The sequence below is a fragment of the Adiantum capillus-veneris genome, chromosome 30, assembly GCF_014529385.1.
Source record: "Adiantum capillus-veneris isolate H3 chromosome 30, ASM1452938v2, whole genome shotgun sequence".
Classification (NCBI taxonomy): Eukaryota; Viridiplantae; Streptophyta; class Polypodiopsida; order Polypodiales; family Pteridaceae; genus Adiantum; species Adiantum capillus-veneris.
The window spans coordinates 22,798,576-22,816,085 of NC_140960.1; the positions used below are offsets into that span (position 1 = coordinate 22,798,576).

The 17,510-nt window shown below is 44.7% G+C and overlaps 1 protein-coding gene across 2 annotated transcripts in view; it reads left to right on the plus strand.

Annotated features, from left to right (window-relative positions):
• Window positions 1-17,510, plus strand: part of LOC147417663 (putative protein phosphatase 2C 46) — a 68,693-nt gene that overhangs the window by 48,209 nt on the left and 2,974 nt on the right. The window contains exons 2-4 of one of the 2 annotated variants that reach the window (XM_086506869.1): window positions 10,437-10,804; window positions 11,604-11,840; window positions 12,491-15,348. In XM_086506869.1, coding sequence (XP_086362995.1) covers window positions 10,437-10,804; window positions 11,604-11,840; window positions 12,491-12,739 — 854 coding nt within the window. In that variant the 3' untranslated portion in view covers window positions 12,740-15,348. Of the gene's footprint in view, window positions 1-10,436; window positions 10,805-11,603; window positions 11,841-12,490; window positions 15,349-17,510 lie in introns of those variants that run through there. The other variant, XM_086506868.1, reaches the window with a different exon arrangement.

A 17,510-nucleotide genomic window follows, 5' to 3' on the forward strand; every position in this document is an offset into this window, starting at 1 on the left:
ATGGATCCTGCAAAAGTTGAAGCGATCAAGTCATGGCCAGATTTGAAGACGGTGCATGATGTCCGAAGCTTCTTGGGACTATGCTCCTATTACAGAAGGTTTATCCGAAATTTCGCCGAGATTGCTTCACCTTTACATGCTCTTCAAAAGAAGGCAGTCACCTTTAGATGACACAGAAAGAGATTTCAGCTTTTAATCTCTTAAAGGAAAAGATGACTTCAGATCCAGTCATTGTGTTGCCAGATCTTAGGAAGTCATTTGTGGTCCAGTGCGACGCCTGTGGTAGTAACATTGGTGGAGTGCTAATGCAGGATGGCAGGGTAGTAGCCTATGAGAGCAGAATTTTGCAAGGGTTGGAGATGACCATGCAGGTCTATGAGAAAGAATTACTGGCTGTGATTCATGCGCTCTTAAGTTGGAAACACTACCTGCGAGGTGCAGACTTTGTTGTCCAAACGGACCATCAGACCTTGTGATACTTCTTGACACAGGCAAAGTTATCTGAGAAGCATATGCGATGGGCAAATATCTTGTCCATGTTCCACTTTCAGATTGTGCATGTGGAAGGCAAGAAGAACGTTGTGGCTGATGCCTTGTCAAGGAAGCCACAAATTTCAGCTGTCAATTCCTTATCATCATGCACTTGATGATATGAGGGAACAGAATGAAAATGATGAAGATTTTGCAAGGGTCTTCGAGCAGCTAATGGATGGACAACGTCATGAACACTATCTTCTCAAAGATGGGTTCATGATGATGCATGGCAGATTGTGTGTCACAAAGCCATTGCGACGCAAAGTTATGGAAGAGAGTCATGTCCCACCGTATGCAGGGCATCGTGGTATCGATGCTACAGTTAAAGCGGTTGAGACATTCTTCTACTGGCCTACATTGAGAAGAGATGTGGATGCCTTTGTGCGGGAATGCCTAATATGCCAGAAGGTGAAGTTTGACAGGCAACAGGCACCAGGATTATGGCAACCACTCCAGATAAACCATGGGAAAATATTGCTATGGATTTTATCTTTGATCTTTCGAGAACGCAGACAGGAAACGATGGTATTTGGACCATCATTTGCAGATTCAACAAGCAGGCTCATTTTATTCCTGTCAGGAAGAAGATAAAGCCAGATCAGATGGCACGCTTGTTTATGAGTAATATTTTCAAGTATCATGGCATGCCACAGTCGATTGTTAGCGATCGTGATCCACGCATGACAAGTTTGTTCTGGAGAGGCTTGTTTGAGAATATGGGCACCACGCTCAAAGTCTCTTCGTCATTTCATCCTCAAACAGATGGGCAGTCAGAAGAGGCAAATTCTACTCTCCTAGATCTGTTGAAGTGCTATGTGTCAGAGCATAAAGGAAAGTGGGAGCAGTATTTGCCATTGGTGGAGTATGCATACAATAATACAGTGCATTCATCAACTGGCAAGGCACCTTTTGAGATAGTTGAAGGTGGGAAGAAAGTTCCTCCCATACTGCATGCAAAGGACAAGATATTTGAAGCAGACAAGTATGTTCAAGACATGGATGAAATGTACAAGAAGGTCAAAGTGGCCTTAGAAAAGACTCAGGCAAAGCAAAAGAAAGCAGCTGATCGTCACCGTCGTGAACTGGTATTTTCACTTGGTGATTGGGTGCTTCTACGCTTTGAAAAGGCAAGGTTAAAGAAGATGAAGGGCAAGGAAAGACTGTTTCCAAAGCTCAGCATGCGTTACTATGGGCCTTTTCAAGTGTGCGACATAATCAGTGATGTTGCATATAGGCTGAAATTGCCTGAGAGTTGGAAGATTCACAATGCGTTTCATGTGAGTCTTCTCAGACCCTATGTGGGTGATGTGCGAGAAGATATGCCAGCTGAAGATCAGTCGGAAGTCGAGGAACTTGACGAAATCTTGGTCCCGGAACAGATTTTGGCACATAAAGAAAGAAAAGTGAAAGGCAAGGTTTCTAGGCGTTACTTGGTGAAGTTCAGAAACTATCCACCAATGGATGCTAAGTGGATGGAAGAAGGTGAACTTGCAGAGTCACCAATTGTGTTATCACTTTACCTTGAAGCCTTCGATTTGCAACCTACCTTGACCCCATGAGTTTCAAAGCTACATGGATTGTCAGTGTGACAATGGCTTCTGAAACAAATGATGTACATGGTATTTAAAGTGAGCTCAAATCAAATACCTGTTACATGAATGTTAGAGCTGTACAGATTGTTAGTTTGGCAATTGCTCTTATGGAATGTCCAAAAGTGTGCTTGGTGCTATGGAAGTGAGTATTTCTTGTCAGTTTGTCAAGGATACAGTAATTGCTTCTATTAAAGGGGTACATGTGTAACTGCATTCTTAAACTGTCGGTTTGGGTACGCTCGAAAGTGTTTCTGGATCCAACGTGTACTATAAGACAGTGGAAAAATGCGTAGCTACCATTTTGTCGCTGGAAAGTTAATGACTCAAAGCAATGGCAGAGTGTGAAGCTACCACTATGTCATTGGGACAGGGTTCACACGCAGGCAATACATGTGTCGACGAGGTGTTGAATACACCAGGGTTGACAATGAGCATGTATGTGTCGTATATGTGTCGACAGGTGTTGAATACATCAGTGTTGACTATGAGCATGTACGGCATAGATGCAAACGAGGACGTTTGAGATTTCAAGAGGGGGGTATGTCACCAACGTGTGACTACTATCTATCCTTTTTGTTGATTTCTTTCTTATTATCTATTTACTTTCACTTTTTGGAAACACCCCTCGGGAAATCTAACTGCCCTGCATTGCATAGCTAGTGTGGAACTGTTCAGAGGGAGTCCAGACCTGAGGGCAAGAGAGCACTAAGGTTGGACAAGGACTATGGTTAGCCAAGTGGGGTCATTGACTAGCCAAACTGGAATCCTTTGTTACAGAGGCTACATTTCAGTTTTGGGTGTGGCTGCAGTGTACAAAGAGGGTCGGATGACCTAGAAAGATACAATGGCAGCATCTCCTAAAATTTAGGGAACTGCTATTTTGGGACCTGAAAATGTCTTCGTGTCATTACGTGCAGTTTGACATGGGGGTAATTTTGTTACTCTGTGGCCAAGTCAACAGAGGTTGCAGGTGAGATATTTTTAGACCCGAAGGTCTAAAGCGGGAAAATGCACAAATGAGTGACACTTGGCACTCTGAGGCCAGTTTACTACTTATAGAGATAGAGAAGGCAAAAACGTGATTTTCAGCTGTGAGCTCATTTTGCAAGTTCCTGTCACAGGTTAAGAGCTATGGAGTGCTTGCTTTCCCTCTTATGCATAGTGCGGTGTTAGGAGTGATGCCCTGCACGCTACGCACTGTCCTCTCTCTCCCCTATGGCAGTATGTTATGCCCCACTAGTGGGCTTTTCAATTGACCAATGTACAGTTGTGTGGGTTCATGCGCGATTGCCGAGGCAAGAGCCTCTTGCACAGGTACTGGATTAGCTAGCGGTTAATCCCCCGCAGGTACAGGTGAATTCGGAGAGGTTTCACGTTAGAAATCTCGTTCGATTCAAAGGGCAAGTAGCCCTACAGGTGCGGGAGCTCGAGGACTTGCTACGGATGCAACCGGCACGCGAAACGGAGCCCGAAACAGTAAATTACAGCTTGCTGTGTATTTTTGCAGGTTTAGGGTTTTGGCCCTAAACGGACCCTCATACCCCCAGGAGGTTCGGGGACGCGAGGGGACCGCTGTACGGGTGATCTGACGCATTTTCGGGGCTGAAAACAGAGAATTCAGCGTGCTGCAGATTCTCGCCAGGTCTTGCAAAGTGCCCGTATGCGTCGGGAAAGTCACTCAATGCGTGGGAATACTGACTGTGAAGGGTTCTAGTACAGTTATGTTGCCGAAATCGGCTCAGAACAATTGAAATTCAGCCAAGGTTGTACGGGGCAGCTTGTAAGGAATTACAGCGTTTATTCCCTCTTTTTAACAATAAAGAAATATCGAAAGGGGCGCCTAAGTTAGGGGCCAATTTGGTGTCGGTCTTCTCATACAGGTGCATTCTAGCAGCCTGTATCCCTTTCCCCTTTGTTATGTCATGAAAGTACAGGTGAAGTGGGCGACAGATTAAATGGGTGAAAGCAAATAAGTTTAAGTTTAAAGTCTACCGCCCTTTTTGGAATGAACAGGCCGGTTTCACTTGGATCAAAGAAGATGAGTGCCGTCTGATCTCTAACTTTACCCCATGCTCTGCATAACTCGCTGGCATCTGTACTGGGCCTGTCACCCACCATATCTGGCACCAAACCTGCCTTGGGTTTAGGCTTCTTGCCTTTCTGGTCTTCTTTATCATCCGAGTCAGCTGGTCTTTTCCTTTGTGGACAAGTGGTAGCAAAGTGACCAGGCTGCTCGCACATAAAGCATTTGTTTTCAGCCATTGGGACCTTCTTTTCCTCGAGCGACTTACGCACAAAAGGCTTTCTTTTCTGTTTCTTTGCTTGCGCTCCAGAAGTCCCGGCTGATTCCTTGTCTTTGGTGGCCTTTTCTGACCCATGTGACACCTTAGGAGCCGTTTTCATAAAGGGCTTCTTTGCTGAATTTTTCTTTTGCTGCCCTCCTTTCTCGTTGCTCGGAAACCCACTCTCCTCTCTTTTCAACAAGGCAAGACCAGTGTTAGCAACTTCCATGAGCTGGGTGAGGGTAGCCACTCTATTCTTGGTACAGTAGTCCCGAAGCCCTTTATGCAGCCCACAAGAGTACTTCTGTAACCGGCCTGTTCACTTCGAAAAGGGCGGGTAGACTTTAGACTTAAACCTTATTTGCTTTCACCCATTTAATTTGTCGCCCACTTAACCTGTAGTTTCAAGACACAACCAAGGGGGAAAGGGATACAGGCTCCTAGATTGCACTTGTATGAGAAGACCGACACCAGACTGGCCCCTAACTTAGGCGCCCCTTTCGGTATTTCTTTATTGTTTAAAAGAGGGAATAAACTCTGTGGTTCCTTACAAGCTGCCCTGCACAACCTTGGCTGAATTTCAACTGTTCTGGCCCGATTTCGGCAACATAACTGTACTAGGACCCTTCACAGTTAGTATTCCCACGCATTGAATGACTTTCCCGACGCATACGGGCACTTTGCAAGACCTGGCGAGAATCTGCAGCACGCTGAATTCTCTGTTTTCAGCCCCGAAAATGCGCCAGATCACCTTTACAGCGGTCCCCTCGCGTCCCCGAACCTCCTGGGGGTATTAGGGTCCGTTTAGGGCCAACCCTAAACCTGCAAAAATACACAGCAGGCTGTAATTTACTGTTTCGGGCTCCGTTTCGCGTGCCGGTCGCATCCGTAGCAAGTCCTTGAGCTCCCGCACCTGTAGGGCTACTTGCCCTTTGAATCGGACGAGATTTCTGACGTGAAACCTCTCCGAATTCACCTGTACTTGCGGGGGATTAGCCGCTAGCTAATCCAGTAACTGTGCAAGAGGCTCTTGCCTCGGCAATCGCGCATGAACCCACACAACTGTACATTGGTCAATTGAAAAGCCCACTAGTGGGGCATAACATACTGCCATAGGGGAGAGAGAGGGCAGTGCGTAGCGTGCAGGGCATCACTCCTGGCACCACACTGTACATAAGAGGGAAAGGAAGCACTCCATAGCTCTTAAACTGTGACAGGAAACTTGAAAATGAGCCTCCCAGCTATAAATTCAGCGCCACTTCTTCTTGCATGAGGAAAGTGCACAGGAATGTGCCACTTGGCACATTTACAAGCTATTTCCCGCTTCGGGGTTGCCGCCTAAAAATCTCCCGACCGGTTGCCCGGTTGACTTCACGGCAGAGTAATAAAATGTTTCCCTTGTCATTCCGGAGGTAACGACGCGAACACATTTTCACGTCCCAAAATAGCAGTTCCCTAAATTTTAGGAGATGCTGCCATTGTATCTTTCTAGGTCATCCGACCCTCTTTGTACTCTGCAGCCACACCCAAAACTGTAATGTAGCCTCTGTAGCAAAGGATTCCAGTTTGGCTAGTCAATGACCCCACTTGGCTAACCATAGTCCTTGTCCAACCTTAGTGCTCTCTTGCCCTCAGACCTGGACTCCCTCTGAACAGTTCCACACTAGGTATGCAATGCAGGGCAGTTAGATTTCCCGAGGGGTGTTTCCAAAAAGTGTGAATGAATAAATACTAAGAAAGAAATCAACAAAAGGAATAGATAGTAGTCACACGCTGGTGACAACTTCTCTATCCGTTCTCTCAATATCCGTTCTCTCAATGGCACAAATCTGTAAGAGGTTATTGAGAGTAACGCTTTACAAAACCTCCGATTATACTCCAACAAGCTCTTGCATGTAGCCGAAGTAAGCTGGTGCCAATCTGTCATGATGTCGGTTGCAAATTCATTTGACAGCCAAGCAGATGCAAACATTTGTTTGAAGTAGACCCAAGTGGCGGGTGCCTGTCCTTGCATTAACAATGTCGTTTACCATGTAAGTGCATTGTCCTTCGAGAAAGTGGTAGCTTTCATGACCTTAGAGGCCCCTGTAAAATTCCTTCCTACATAAGCTGTATCAAATTGCTGGAGGAAAGTGAGAGTCTTTGCTTTACCCTCGAAGCCGCTGAAAGTACTAAACTTTACAGCTGCACCACCTTCTTTATAAGCTTTCGGCTTTTCCAGTGCTCCCAAATTGTCATAAGGAATGGTATGCAACATCGGCACTGTAGTAGACATCATCGGCACATCTTGGCCAGTAACATTTTGCGTCAGAGGTGCCAGATAAGAGGTGCCATATCTGGCTGTTGTCCAGAAAAACCAGCCAAGCCAAAATGAGCATGTGGCACCCCAAACTGGCCCTGGTTGCGCTGAAAACCTTGTTGCATGGCGATGCTACCACACATGGGGTTTGGCATCATGCCTTGCATACCCCCAAACACTATTCTTGGCATGTACGGCTGACTTCCAGGCGCATAACCAACCATACTCTGGAACACAGATCCACCCCCAAAATACCTAGGATCTACCATGGGTGGTGGAAAAAGTGGGTGCATTGCCTGGTAACCAGTTCCGTGTTCATTCAAGACAGCATGCGGACTCTGAAAGGTGGCGGGTTGAACTGGCATAGCCTGTGGAATAGGCGTCCAAACCACCTGTTCAAGGACGGGAGGAACCTGTTTTGGAGCCCCTGACTCCACAACATGCGAGTGTTCCCTATCCTGCTGAGACCAGAGTTACCGGGGAACGCCCCTAGCAAGGCCTGGAACGCGGGAACGGCGTTCCGACTGGTTGTAGGTGCCCGGAACGGCCAGGTGTTCCGACAGACCAGTGAATACCGGAACGGCAGGGGGGAACGGGCTTGGAATGGCCCGGAACGCCGGAACGGCAGCAATGGTAAGAAAGCATAAAGGGGTAGATTTTGGGTGTGTGTTTTTCCTTATAAATTGCTCCCTCCTCACCCCTTTCCTTCCCAAATGCAACAAGCCTCAAGACTCTCTCTCTCTTCCTCTAGCCTCGTGCTCGGGCCTCAAGCTCTCAAGCTCTCTCTCTTGGGCTTGCCCTCAATTTTCAAGGCTTCAAGCTCTCTCTCCCTTCGTCTCAAGAAGTGAAGCCTCTCTCAAGCTCTCTATCTCAAGCATGCATTGTGTCTGTTGTGAACGTACTATGACCGCGCATCACCACACGATGCAATCAAGCCATAATAAGGTGGAATGGTATGTTTTTTGTGAGTATTAGAGTCAAAGGACTCTTAACACTACTTGTATTCAAAGTTCAAACACATAACGCTAAAAATTGCATTTTTGGGTGTTTTTTAATGCCTCCCGTTCCGCGCCGTTCCCGTTCCGGACCCCTTGCCGTTCCCCCGTTCTGCAGGGAGGCCCGTTGCCGTTCCCGTTCCACGTTCCGGGTAACTATGGCTGAGACGCATGAAGTACTTGGGCTTGAGCCTCAACAAGCTCTGTTCGCGGTGTAGGTTGCCTATTTTTCTGTGGCACCGGTGGCGCTTGCAAGAACTCCATAAACCTTGGGTTTTGTACCAATTGCGAAAACACATTCATCGCGGTAACTAACTGAGTCTTGAACGCATCATCCTCACGTTGCCCAGTCATAAAGCCCTGTACTGGAGGGACATTCACATCAACAGGAGGTACAAACAGGCGTGGCTGTGAGCTCTCTCCAATTTTGAAGACCATAGGAATTTCCTGTCTCTCCTTCGAAGAGGAAGCCTCTTCCATAATGCCCTTCCCTTTGTCGGTCATAGTGTAATCTTGGGTTCCTGTACTTTGTCTTTACCCAAAACAACTGAGGCTCACTTCTTGAGGAAAAAGTGATTGATGTCTCGGCAACGGAACCTTGAAACCGGCCCGAGGGGCGGTAGGCTTTCACCTGAAATTGTTCACGTTAGACACACACAGAGAGCACTTTACAAAGGTAACCTGCGACGGGAATTAGCAGTTAAGCGCACACACGGTTCGGAAGCTAAAATGCTCCGAGCAGACGCTGACAACATATACAATGTCCGACCATTTGCAACTTCAAAAAGAGGGTCTCAAAAATAAAACAAAAATTATTGGAAAAAAACCAACAACTAAGCTTAGCAGTTGCCACGTCCTCGTGACATAGTTAACAGTTGCTACGTCCTCGTGACAGGAGTTGTGTTCTCATACGTATCTGTCAATTTCTTCCAGATAGCATAAGCAGTGTCAAGATGCTTAATGTCCGTGAGCACATCATCAGACACCGCCATATTGATGTAAGCAATTGCTTTCTTGTTAAGCCGAGCCCAATCTTCATCTGACAAAGTTGCAGGCTTCACTTCCAAAAGTGCATCATCGCAATCTTTCAGGAATAGGATTCCCTGCATTCTATATTTCCACAAGTCAAAGCCAGAGCCGTCAAACCTTTTGATTTCAAGGAGAGAACTTCGACTCACTACTTGTAAGACGCATTAGAGGCCATTTCGGTGCAAAAAGACTCAAAAATTCACTGTTGTATTTTTATGACAGCAGGCTGAAAACTGAGATTTTAGTCTCTTACGGACTCAATACTAAGTGTAGAAGAGCAAGAAATGGTAATGTTGTGTTATCGGCACTTTACCACAAGTGTATAGCAGTAATGAAGGACGAATTTCAGCAGTAAAAGCTGAAATTTCAGCACACAAATAGAAAATACAATCCTTGCATGAATACTCCCACTTCAGGAGTATAACCAAAATGCATATGCATCAACCTCAAATCTGCAAATAGATTAAAAGTTGCTGCAAAATGTATTTTCAGCAATATATCAACTCAATGGTGAGCATCCCACATCTAAAATACATAAATGCGCGCCACATAGATTTCATGGTTTGGATGTAGATCATATCACAGGCACAATACAAGGGATTCATTGTCCCTTGGAATACATGAGGTCCCCACACTTTCCAAGTGTATGGGTTGTAGTAGTGTGTCGTCATGGCACATAAAGTCGATGTCCACATGATAAATAGAAAACATTTTTTTGACCTGGTGAAGAGCATTCCTCCCGTGATAAAGCACAAAAAGTGCGAAAAGCTCGTCAAAGGATTTCTTCTTTTTAAAAATGAGTTTTTCTTGTTGAAAGCCAATTTTCTTTTTGAAGGTTTTTATTTGAAAAGCAATTGAGAAGCATGTCTTGAAAACATTACTCGTAACAAAATAAAAGAGAACCATAAGCTTACACCTTCTAATTGGACGGATCTTCACAAAGTTGTACATAACTGGAAATGTTTTCATCATTAAATGATTCAAATTCTCGTCTTGATACTCCATATGCCACCCTTTACATGCTCTTCCATCTCAATGAAAGGGAAATTTAATTTTCAAATTTAGGCTGAGTTGTAGTTGTCAGATGTCTGCGCTCCAGCATACATAATGGGATGCCTCTAGATGTTGGCGAGATGACAAAATGAGTGTAGGATGAATTTTAGCAGCAGGAGGTGTCCAAGTGCAAACCAACCAAGCAACACTGAGTGTGGTCAAAAGGTTAATTTGCATGCAAAATGCTATAGACAGCTAAACACAAGACATGCTTGCAGGTCCGTATAATAGAGGCAATGATCTTAGGTGTTTAAGTGAAGCTCTTCTTTATGATATAAGTGAAGGCCTTAGCCAACACTTAGAAATCAGGTGTGGTTGGCGGTCTAAGTTTGCTAGTATAGGATGATTTTGATACCATTATTGTTTTGAGTAGAAAAGCAAATCTTAACATGTGTAAGACACAAATAGAAGCACAGAAGTGTTGCAGATGCTGGGAAGTATACCTTACTGGATGGGTACACTATCCTTTCTGTTACTGTCCACTTGTCAAGCCCTGATCATTCTTTCAAGAGCAACCAATTGTAGATATTTTTGTAGGAAATTTTGATCATTGCAAGTGCGGTCGATGGATGTGACATTCTTGATTGCCTTCACTTGAGATCCTGTTTTACACTTATGATATCAATCTGTCTAATGATAGTCGTAACGACAGGGTTTGCATCTGAGAAGGGAGGGATGTCTGTGGAGGTCTTGCAAATGGCATTTAGTGCTACTGAGCAGGGCTTTGAGTCGTTAGTTGTGGAGGCATGGCCAACGGCTCCACAGATCGCTACAGTAGGCTCTTGCTGTTTGGTTGGTGTCATTTGCGAGGGAACAGTTTACATTGCTAATGCTGGAGATTCTCGAGCTGTATTGGGAAGCATTTTTCGAGCTACTGGAGAGATTACTCCTGTGCAGTTGACAACTGAACACAATGCAGCTGTTGAGGCTGTGCGACAAGAACTTAGAGCCCTGCATCCTGATGATTCGCGCATAGTCATGCAAAAACATGGTGTATGGCGGGTGAAAGGCATCATACAGGTATGCCTAAATGTCTTATATGTAGTTGCTTTGTGCTGTTTTATGCTGTTTTCAAGATATGCTTTTGCAAGCTATGAGTTATCAAATCCAATCGATCTTTATTTGAGCCTTGAGTATGCGTAAGAGCATTTCAAGGTTAGTGGTGATTGTTGACTTGCCTGAAAGATTGATTTCTGTGTGCTGATTATAGTACTTGATGTATTTTGACTGTGGCGACTATTTTTGTATGTCATCCTCTGGTTTTGTATTTTGAGGCCTTTTGTCATCTTTTCATTCACCTGCCCTAGACATGAGTGACTTGCAATCCGTTTTATGCTGTTAGCATTCTTAGTTTTGCTGATTTTTAGAGACTTAGAACATGACTGACAAGGGTTGTATGTTAGAGAATAAGACTGTGCTCTGCTAATCAGAGGGCTTGTTCAGAGTAAACATGCTAGGTTCTGAACATCTATAAGGGTTTATGAAGAAGGTAAACAGAGAGTGGCCGTTCGTCCTTTTATTTTCTGAATGGACTGTCTCCTAGTTGGGAAAGTAGAATAAGCGAGCTTAGTTGTCACATGGTAAAGAAAAAAATCAGTGTCATGTATATTGTGAGTGGTGAAATCACTTATCAGCTAGATAGGCTAGTGGAGTTTCACAAGTTTGTGTCAAGTTTTTTTTTTTTTTTTTTTTTGGGAGGTGTGGGGGAGGGGGGTTTTATATGTGGGGATCAGAGCACGTGTTTATTTGCCTTTCTTTTTTTTTTGGCTAAATTGCTTCAAAACAATATTTGCATACATCAAATTAACTTGTGATGTAGGTATCTAGAGCCATAGGGGACGTGTACCTGAAGAAGCAAGAGTTCAATAGAGAGCCAATTTGTGCACAATTTCGTCTCTCAGAACCTCTTCTACGGCCTGTTCTCACCGCGGAGCCGGATTTATGTGTGCATAAACTTCAGCCTCAGGACAGATTTCTGATTTTTGCTTCTGATGGACTCTGGGAACATTTAAGCAATGAAGATGCTGTTGGACTTGTTAGTAGGCATCCACAAAGGGTATGTTCTTGAGGTTCAAGGCTTGTTTGTTGTGCATTCATGCATGCATGCATGTGTGTGTGCGCGTGTGCGTGTGTGCTTGCTTACAGACGGGGACAAAAGTGAATGAAGAAATATCCTTTTAATGGGTAAATTTTGCCAAGGAGACAAACTTGATGTACAAGATGGAACAAAAAATTTAAAATAGTAACCATAAGTCAAAAATAGGTGCCTACAAGGCACTTCCATGTTTATTTAAATCAAAGAGAGGGGATGCTACATTGCTTCAGTAGTGGCGTTGGATCGCTTTCCTCCCTTTTGCATAGAAGATCCTGGTTAGTATGATCAGCGCACGCTTGCGACCCTTTCTACCAGATCTGATATATGCTTTGTAGACAAGTTTTGTACAGCATAGATGCATTTTGAACAATATTTTCACCTTATATGAGGTTTTTGACTGGGCCAGACCGTCTGGATGGCCTTCTAAAATTTCCTCTTCTTTTAGAAGGCCTATGATAGGGTGGATCGGGGTTTCCTTGAGGTGAGTCTACAGAGGAGGGGGTTTCCTACTGGATGGATTGTGTGGAGCTGTGCTTTGCATTGACCAGCTAGCAGCATTTTGAGCTTTCCAGGTCTTGAGACAGGGTTGTTCTTTTTGAGATGGTCTGCAGATTCCTGTGTCAGAGGGCGATGGGCCAAATTTGCTAGATCGGACGAATGCTCATGACATTATGCTTTTTATGGTGTATTTTATATGGATATTAGATGCCTTGAGAGCTGTATCAAGACTTTTTTGCCTGGGCATTGGTACTTGTATAAAATACGAGCACTCTCATGGGTTCAGGCTTGGGGCTGAGGATGACACACCGGTTGCGAGTTTCTACTGGATTCACATGGTTGTTTTTGGGTCAGATATGTAATTGTCTGGGGTTTTAGACTGGTTTTGATGTATCCTTACAACAGCAATTCACTTCAGTTTTACTATCTGTTCTCTGCAAGGTTTACCATTGATCATCTTCTCATTGTCATCGGGGGGTAGAACGTTGGTTGCAAACCAGGTGCCTTTGGCAACAGGTACATAGCTTTTTTTTGGATGTTTCCCTCTGGAGTCATGGCGCAGTTATTAGGAACTACTTTTGGGGAGGTTCTGATGGGACTTGTGAAACCAGGTTACGAGTCGCGTGGTGCATTGTCATTATGCGCCTACAAGAGGGTGGTTTAGGTATCATGGATTTAGAGATGGAGACTCGTGCTTTTATTTCCAAGGTCATTGTCTGAGGTGTTTTTCTAGGACATCAGCCTTGGAAACCTTTTTGCATCATGCTATTGCTAGTGCTATACCTAGACATGGAGAGGTGGCTCCTAGCTGATGGCGACGCTCGTTGTTGGGCCTTTCTAGCAACTCCTCTACGACTCTCAAAATGCTCACCTCTTGTTTGATCAGTTTTGACGATATGGCCAGTCATGCAGCGAGGCAGGATACGCGAGTGGCCAAAGATAGCAGAGAAGATAATACCAACCCTTGATATGGAATTCTTTTTGTTTGAGATGATGAGGGTAAACAGCATGGGGAGCGGATTGCTTGTTGGGATGCGGGATCTGCTTCTTTGTTGTCTGAGTGGGGAAGGGCTATCATGTGGATTTATTGCATAGCGTTTCTCCATTTGTAGAGAGTGAACCTTTCGGATAGCAGTGTTTGGGGAAGTCCCAGATGATTGGTGCAAGTTGTTTCTCCCCAATAATTAAAGATACTCTGTAGGGGAGGGTGGAGGGCAACTCATCTTTTGGTCCATAGTACGGTGTCGATTCTCTCTCTCTCTCTCTCTCTCTCTCTCTCTCTCTCTCTCTCTCTCTCTCTCTCTCTCTCTCTCTCTCTCTCTCTCTCAGTTTGGCTTCTTCTTAAGTGATAAAGTCGATTATCTGATTTGATATTGTTATGTGCTCCCGTTTGTGACGTGTCTTCGCAGGCTGTATCGTGTGCAGTGTACTGATCCATACCGTACGGATAGGATCTGTGTTTACGTTTTTAATTTTTTTTTTTTCCCACAAGCCCAGCTGTCTGCATGAGGTCGATTAAGTGGGGCGAGGATTTTTTAGCCCTTTCACTATAATTTACCAGTTTGAGTCTGCATCATTCTAAAGAGTCTCTATAATTGCTGGTTGCATTGAGTCTCTTATCGTTGTTTTGCTTCTTTAGTCTTTCATTACTTCTAAGTTCTTGTAGTCTTGGCAACGAGCCTTGATCAGTTGTCACTTTGTGGTATTGATCATCATACAGGTCACATATATTGTGTTTGAAGTAGGTGGAAACGGTAATAGGTATTGTGCAATTGCCAACATACAGATGGCAAGTGACAAGTCACTTGTTTGATGTTTGGGGCAGGCAGGTCTCTCCAAGAAGCTATATAGATTGATAGTTTATATGTTTGTAGGTTTCTATCGTGAAATTCTTATTTTTCCTTTATTTTTAAAATTGTTGAACCAATAGTGCCTATTTTTACTTACCTTAAACCTCAATCCATACACAAGACCATGTACCTTATGTACCGAATACGTAGTGTAGTCTGTACTTTACGTATGGCTCGACCTTGCGCATTCTTCTTTCTCTTGCTCAGTTCTGGATGTTCAAGGGAACACAGGAGAAGAGAAGGGAAAGTGCCAACTCTTCAAAGGTTCAGTCCGAAGTAAAAAATGGGCAGTGAGTCTTGATCTTGTATGATCTAGGCTCAATACACGACTTCATCTCTCTATGCACAGCAAAGCGTCCCAACCCTTGTTCGGAGAAGATGGTTTTGTAGTTGGGGGCAACATATGTGGTCTAATATATGAAACATGAACCTCGGGATTTCTCCCAAGTGGTGATTGTTGTAAAAAAGCTGCATTCACCTGGAGTCTATCGAGGCATCTTGAAGCAAGTGTAATGCATCCCATCTTCCAAATCACTTCTCTTGCATCCATCCTGAACTTAATATCTTGCTTTTGTGTGCCTTTTGGACTTTTTTTTTTGGCTCCCATGCAATTCTTGGAAGTCGACATCAAGGTTTTACCGCATTTTAACCACGTACTCAAGTTTCAACAACTCCCTTGATACTCATAACCTCAATGGGCAATAATCCAGACTCCAGAAGTAACAGCATGCATGGTGTTTGGACTAAACATATATCCTTCTTGTAAATAGGAGAAATTGCATGCGAACATTCACTTGGCCCTTAAGTTCCTCCATGCGCGCGCTCGTGTGTATGTGTGTGTGTGAGAGAGAGAGAGAGAGAGAGAGAGAGAGAGAGAGAGAGAGAGAGAGAGAGAGAGAGAGAGAGAGAGAGAGAGAGAGAGAGAGAGAGAGAGAGAGAGAGAGAGAGAGAGAGAGAGATGAAATGAAATGAAATGTTATATTAACGTCTTCAAAAGGCCAAAGTGACCTATGAGACCAGAAAGTTACAATGTGGTGGATCTGATACAAAAAGAGAGAGAGAGAGAGAGAGAGAGAGAGAGAGAGAGAGAGAGAGAGAGAGAGAGAGAGAGAGAAATGAAATGAAATGAAATGTTATATTAACGTCTTCAAAAGGCCAAAGTGACCTATGAGACCAAAAAGTTACAATGTGGTGGATCTGTTACAGAGAGAGAGAGAGAGAGAGAGAGAGAGAGAGAGAGAGAGAGAGAGAGAGAGAGAGAGAGAGAGAGAGAGAGAGAGAGAGAGAGAGAGAGAGAGAGAGAGAAGACAGCAGGGAAGATTATTAGAGAGACTTGATCGTTTTTACATTGGCCCTTGGGCAGCAGCTCTAGGTGGATTTATTACTATTTGGCGAGGGACCAGCCTCTCATATCATTTACCCATCTCATTGTTTATCTCTTTCACTAGATCCTCTGCACAGAGACGAGGCTGCCGCATCCCTGACAGTGTTCTCACCACTGAAGTTTTGCAGCAGCAGATTCGTGAGTTGTGGTCCACGGGTACTTCTTATTGTGGTCCCCTTGGAGAGTTCCTTGCCCATTGCATTACTCAGTCTAGTATTTACTGCCGTGATCAGACTACTAATATTCATCGTCAGTTGAGAGCACGCGAGTCTGACCTCCACATTCCTCTTGGTTCCACACAGCGCTTGCTTGAGGAGTGGCCTCAGGATGCTTATCTCGCTGCTAGACAGACAGAGCTCACACAAGAAATTCGTCGCTTACAGGAGGCTAGGTCTGAGTTCACTCATCATGCTTCAGTATCTCATTGGATAGCTAAAGGTGATCGAATGAATAAGGACTTCTTCGTTGCGCATAAAGAGCGCCCTCCTGGCACCACCCTCAGGACTTTGTGCGATGCTCAGGGAACACTTCATATGCATCCTGATGTTATTCTTGATATGTCTGCAGATTATTTTGAGTCATTGTTCACTGCTGATGTATGCACTCCTGAGGTTTTACTTGCCCGTGAGCAGATCTGGCATCACACCCGACGTCGTTGTACAGACACTATGGCAGAGATCTTGTTGGCTCCATTCACACTTGCAGAGCTTCAGGCTGCTATCGAGAGCCTGGATCCATCTTCCTGTCCAGGCGAGGATGGCCTCACTAGAGCTTTCTTTTTGACCTATTGGGATGTATTGCATATACCACTGCTTCGTGGTTGTCAGGATATCTTTGCATCAGGATATATGCATCCGGATCTTTGTTCAGGTCTCATATCTCTTATTCCGAAAGGGGACGACACCACTCAGCTCCGCCAGTGGAGACCTATTACCCTCCTCCCTTCGGTCTATAAGATATTAGCGTTACTGATCAGCCATCGCTTGCGACCGTTCTTACCAGATATTATTCATACTTCTCAGACAGGCTTTGTCATGGATCGATGCATACTGGATAATATCTTCACTTTTTATGAGGCAGTAGAGTGGGCCAGATCATCTTCTGAACCTCTCGCTTTTTTCATCCTTGACTTCGAGAAAGCATACGATCGTGTTGAGTGGGAGTTTCTCGAAGGATCATTAGCCAGGATGGGTTTCCCTTCGAGATGGATCTCAGGCATTTCCGCTCTCTTCAGGACTGTTAGCAGTGCTATCACTATTGGTGGTCGTGTCAGTCGCAGTTTTGAGCTCTCTCGATCTGTCCGTCAGGGATGTCCTTTAGCAGCATATCTGTATCTGTTAGTAGGAGAGACTATGTCCGACTTTCTTCGTGCTCAGAGTCATGCATTTCGTGGCTTGACCATGCCAGTACCTTCAGCTCCGGACCTTATCGATCAGGAGTTTGCTGATGACACTATGCTGATGTTGCGCTATTTGCTAGCAGCTCTTGATGCCATGCGGGGAGCCCTGGAGGTTTTTTGCATTGCCAGTGGTGTACGCATTAACTGGCATAAATCCTATGGGTTACTGGTTGGCAATGATGACATACCTACTTGGGGGGTAACTGATGGTTTCACATGGCTGCAGCCAGGTCAGACATGTAGATATCTGGGCTTTCAGGTTGGATTTGACGTTTCCTCACAGCAGCAGTTTGCACCCGTACTACAGTCTATTCGCAGGAAGCTATGTCATTGGTCTTCATGTCATCTGTCGTTGGCTGGCCGTGCATTGGTCGCCAACCAGGTCATTCTGGCTACAGTATGGTATACGGCCTCCTGTTGGATGCTACATTCTGGTGTGATAGCTCAGCTACGCAGACTTGTGCGGAACTTTTTATGGAGTGGCACAGATGGGACTACTG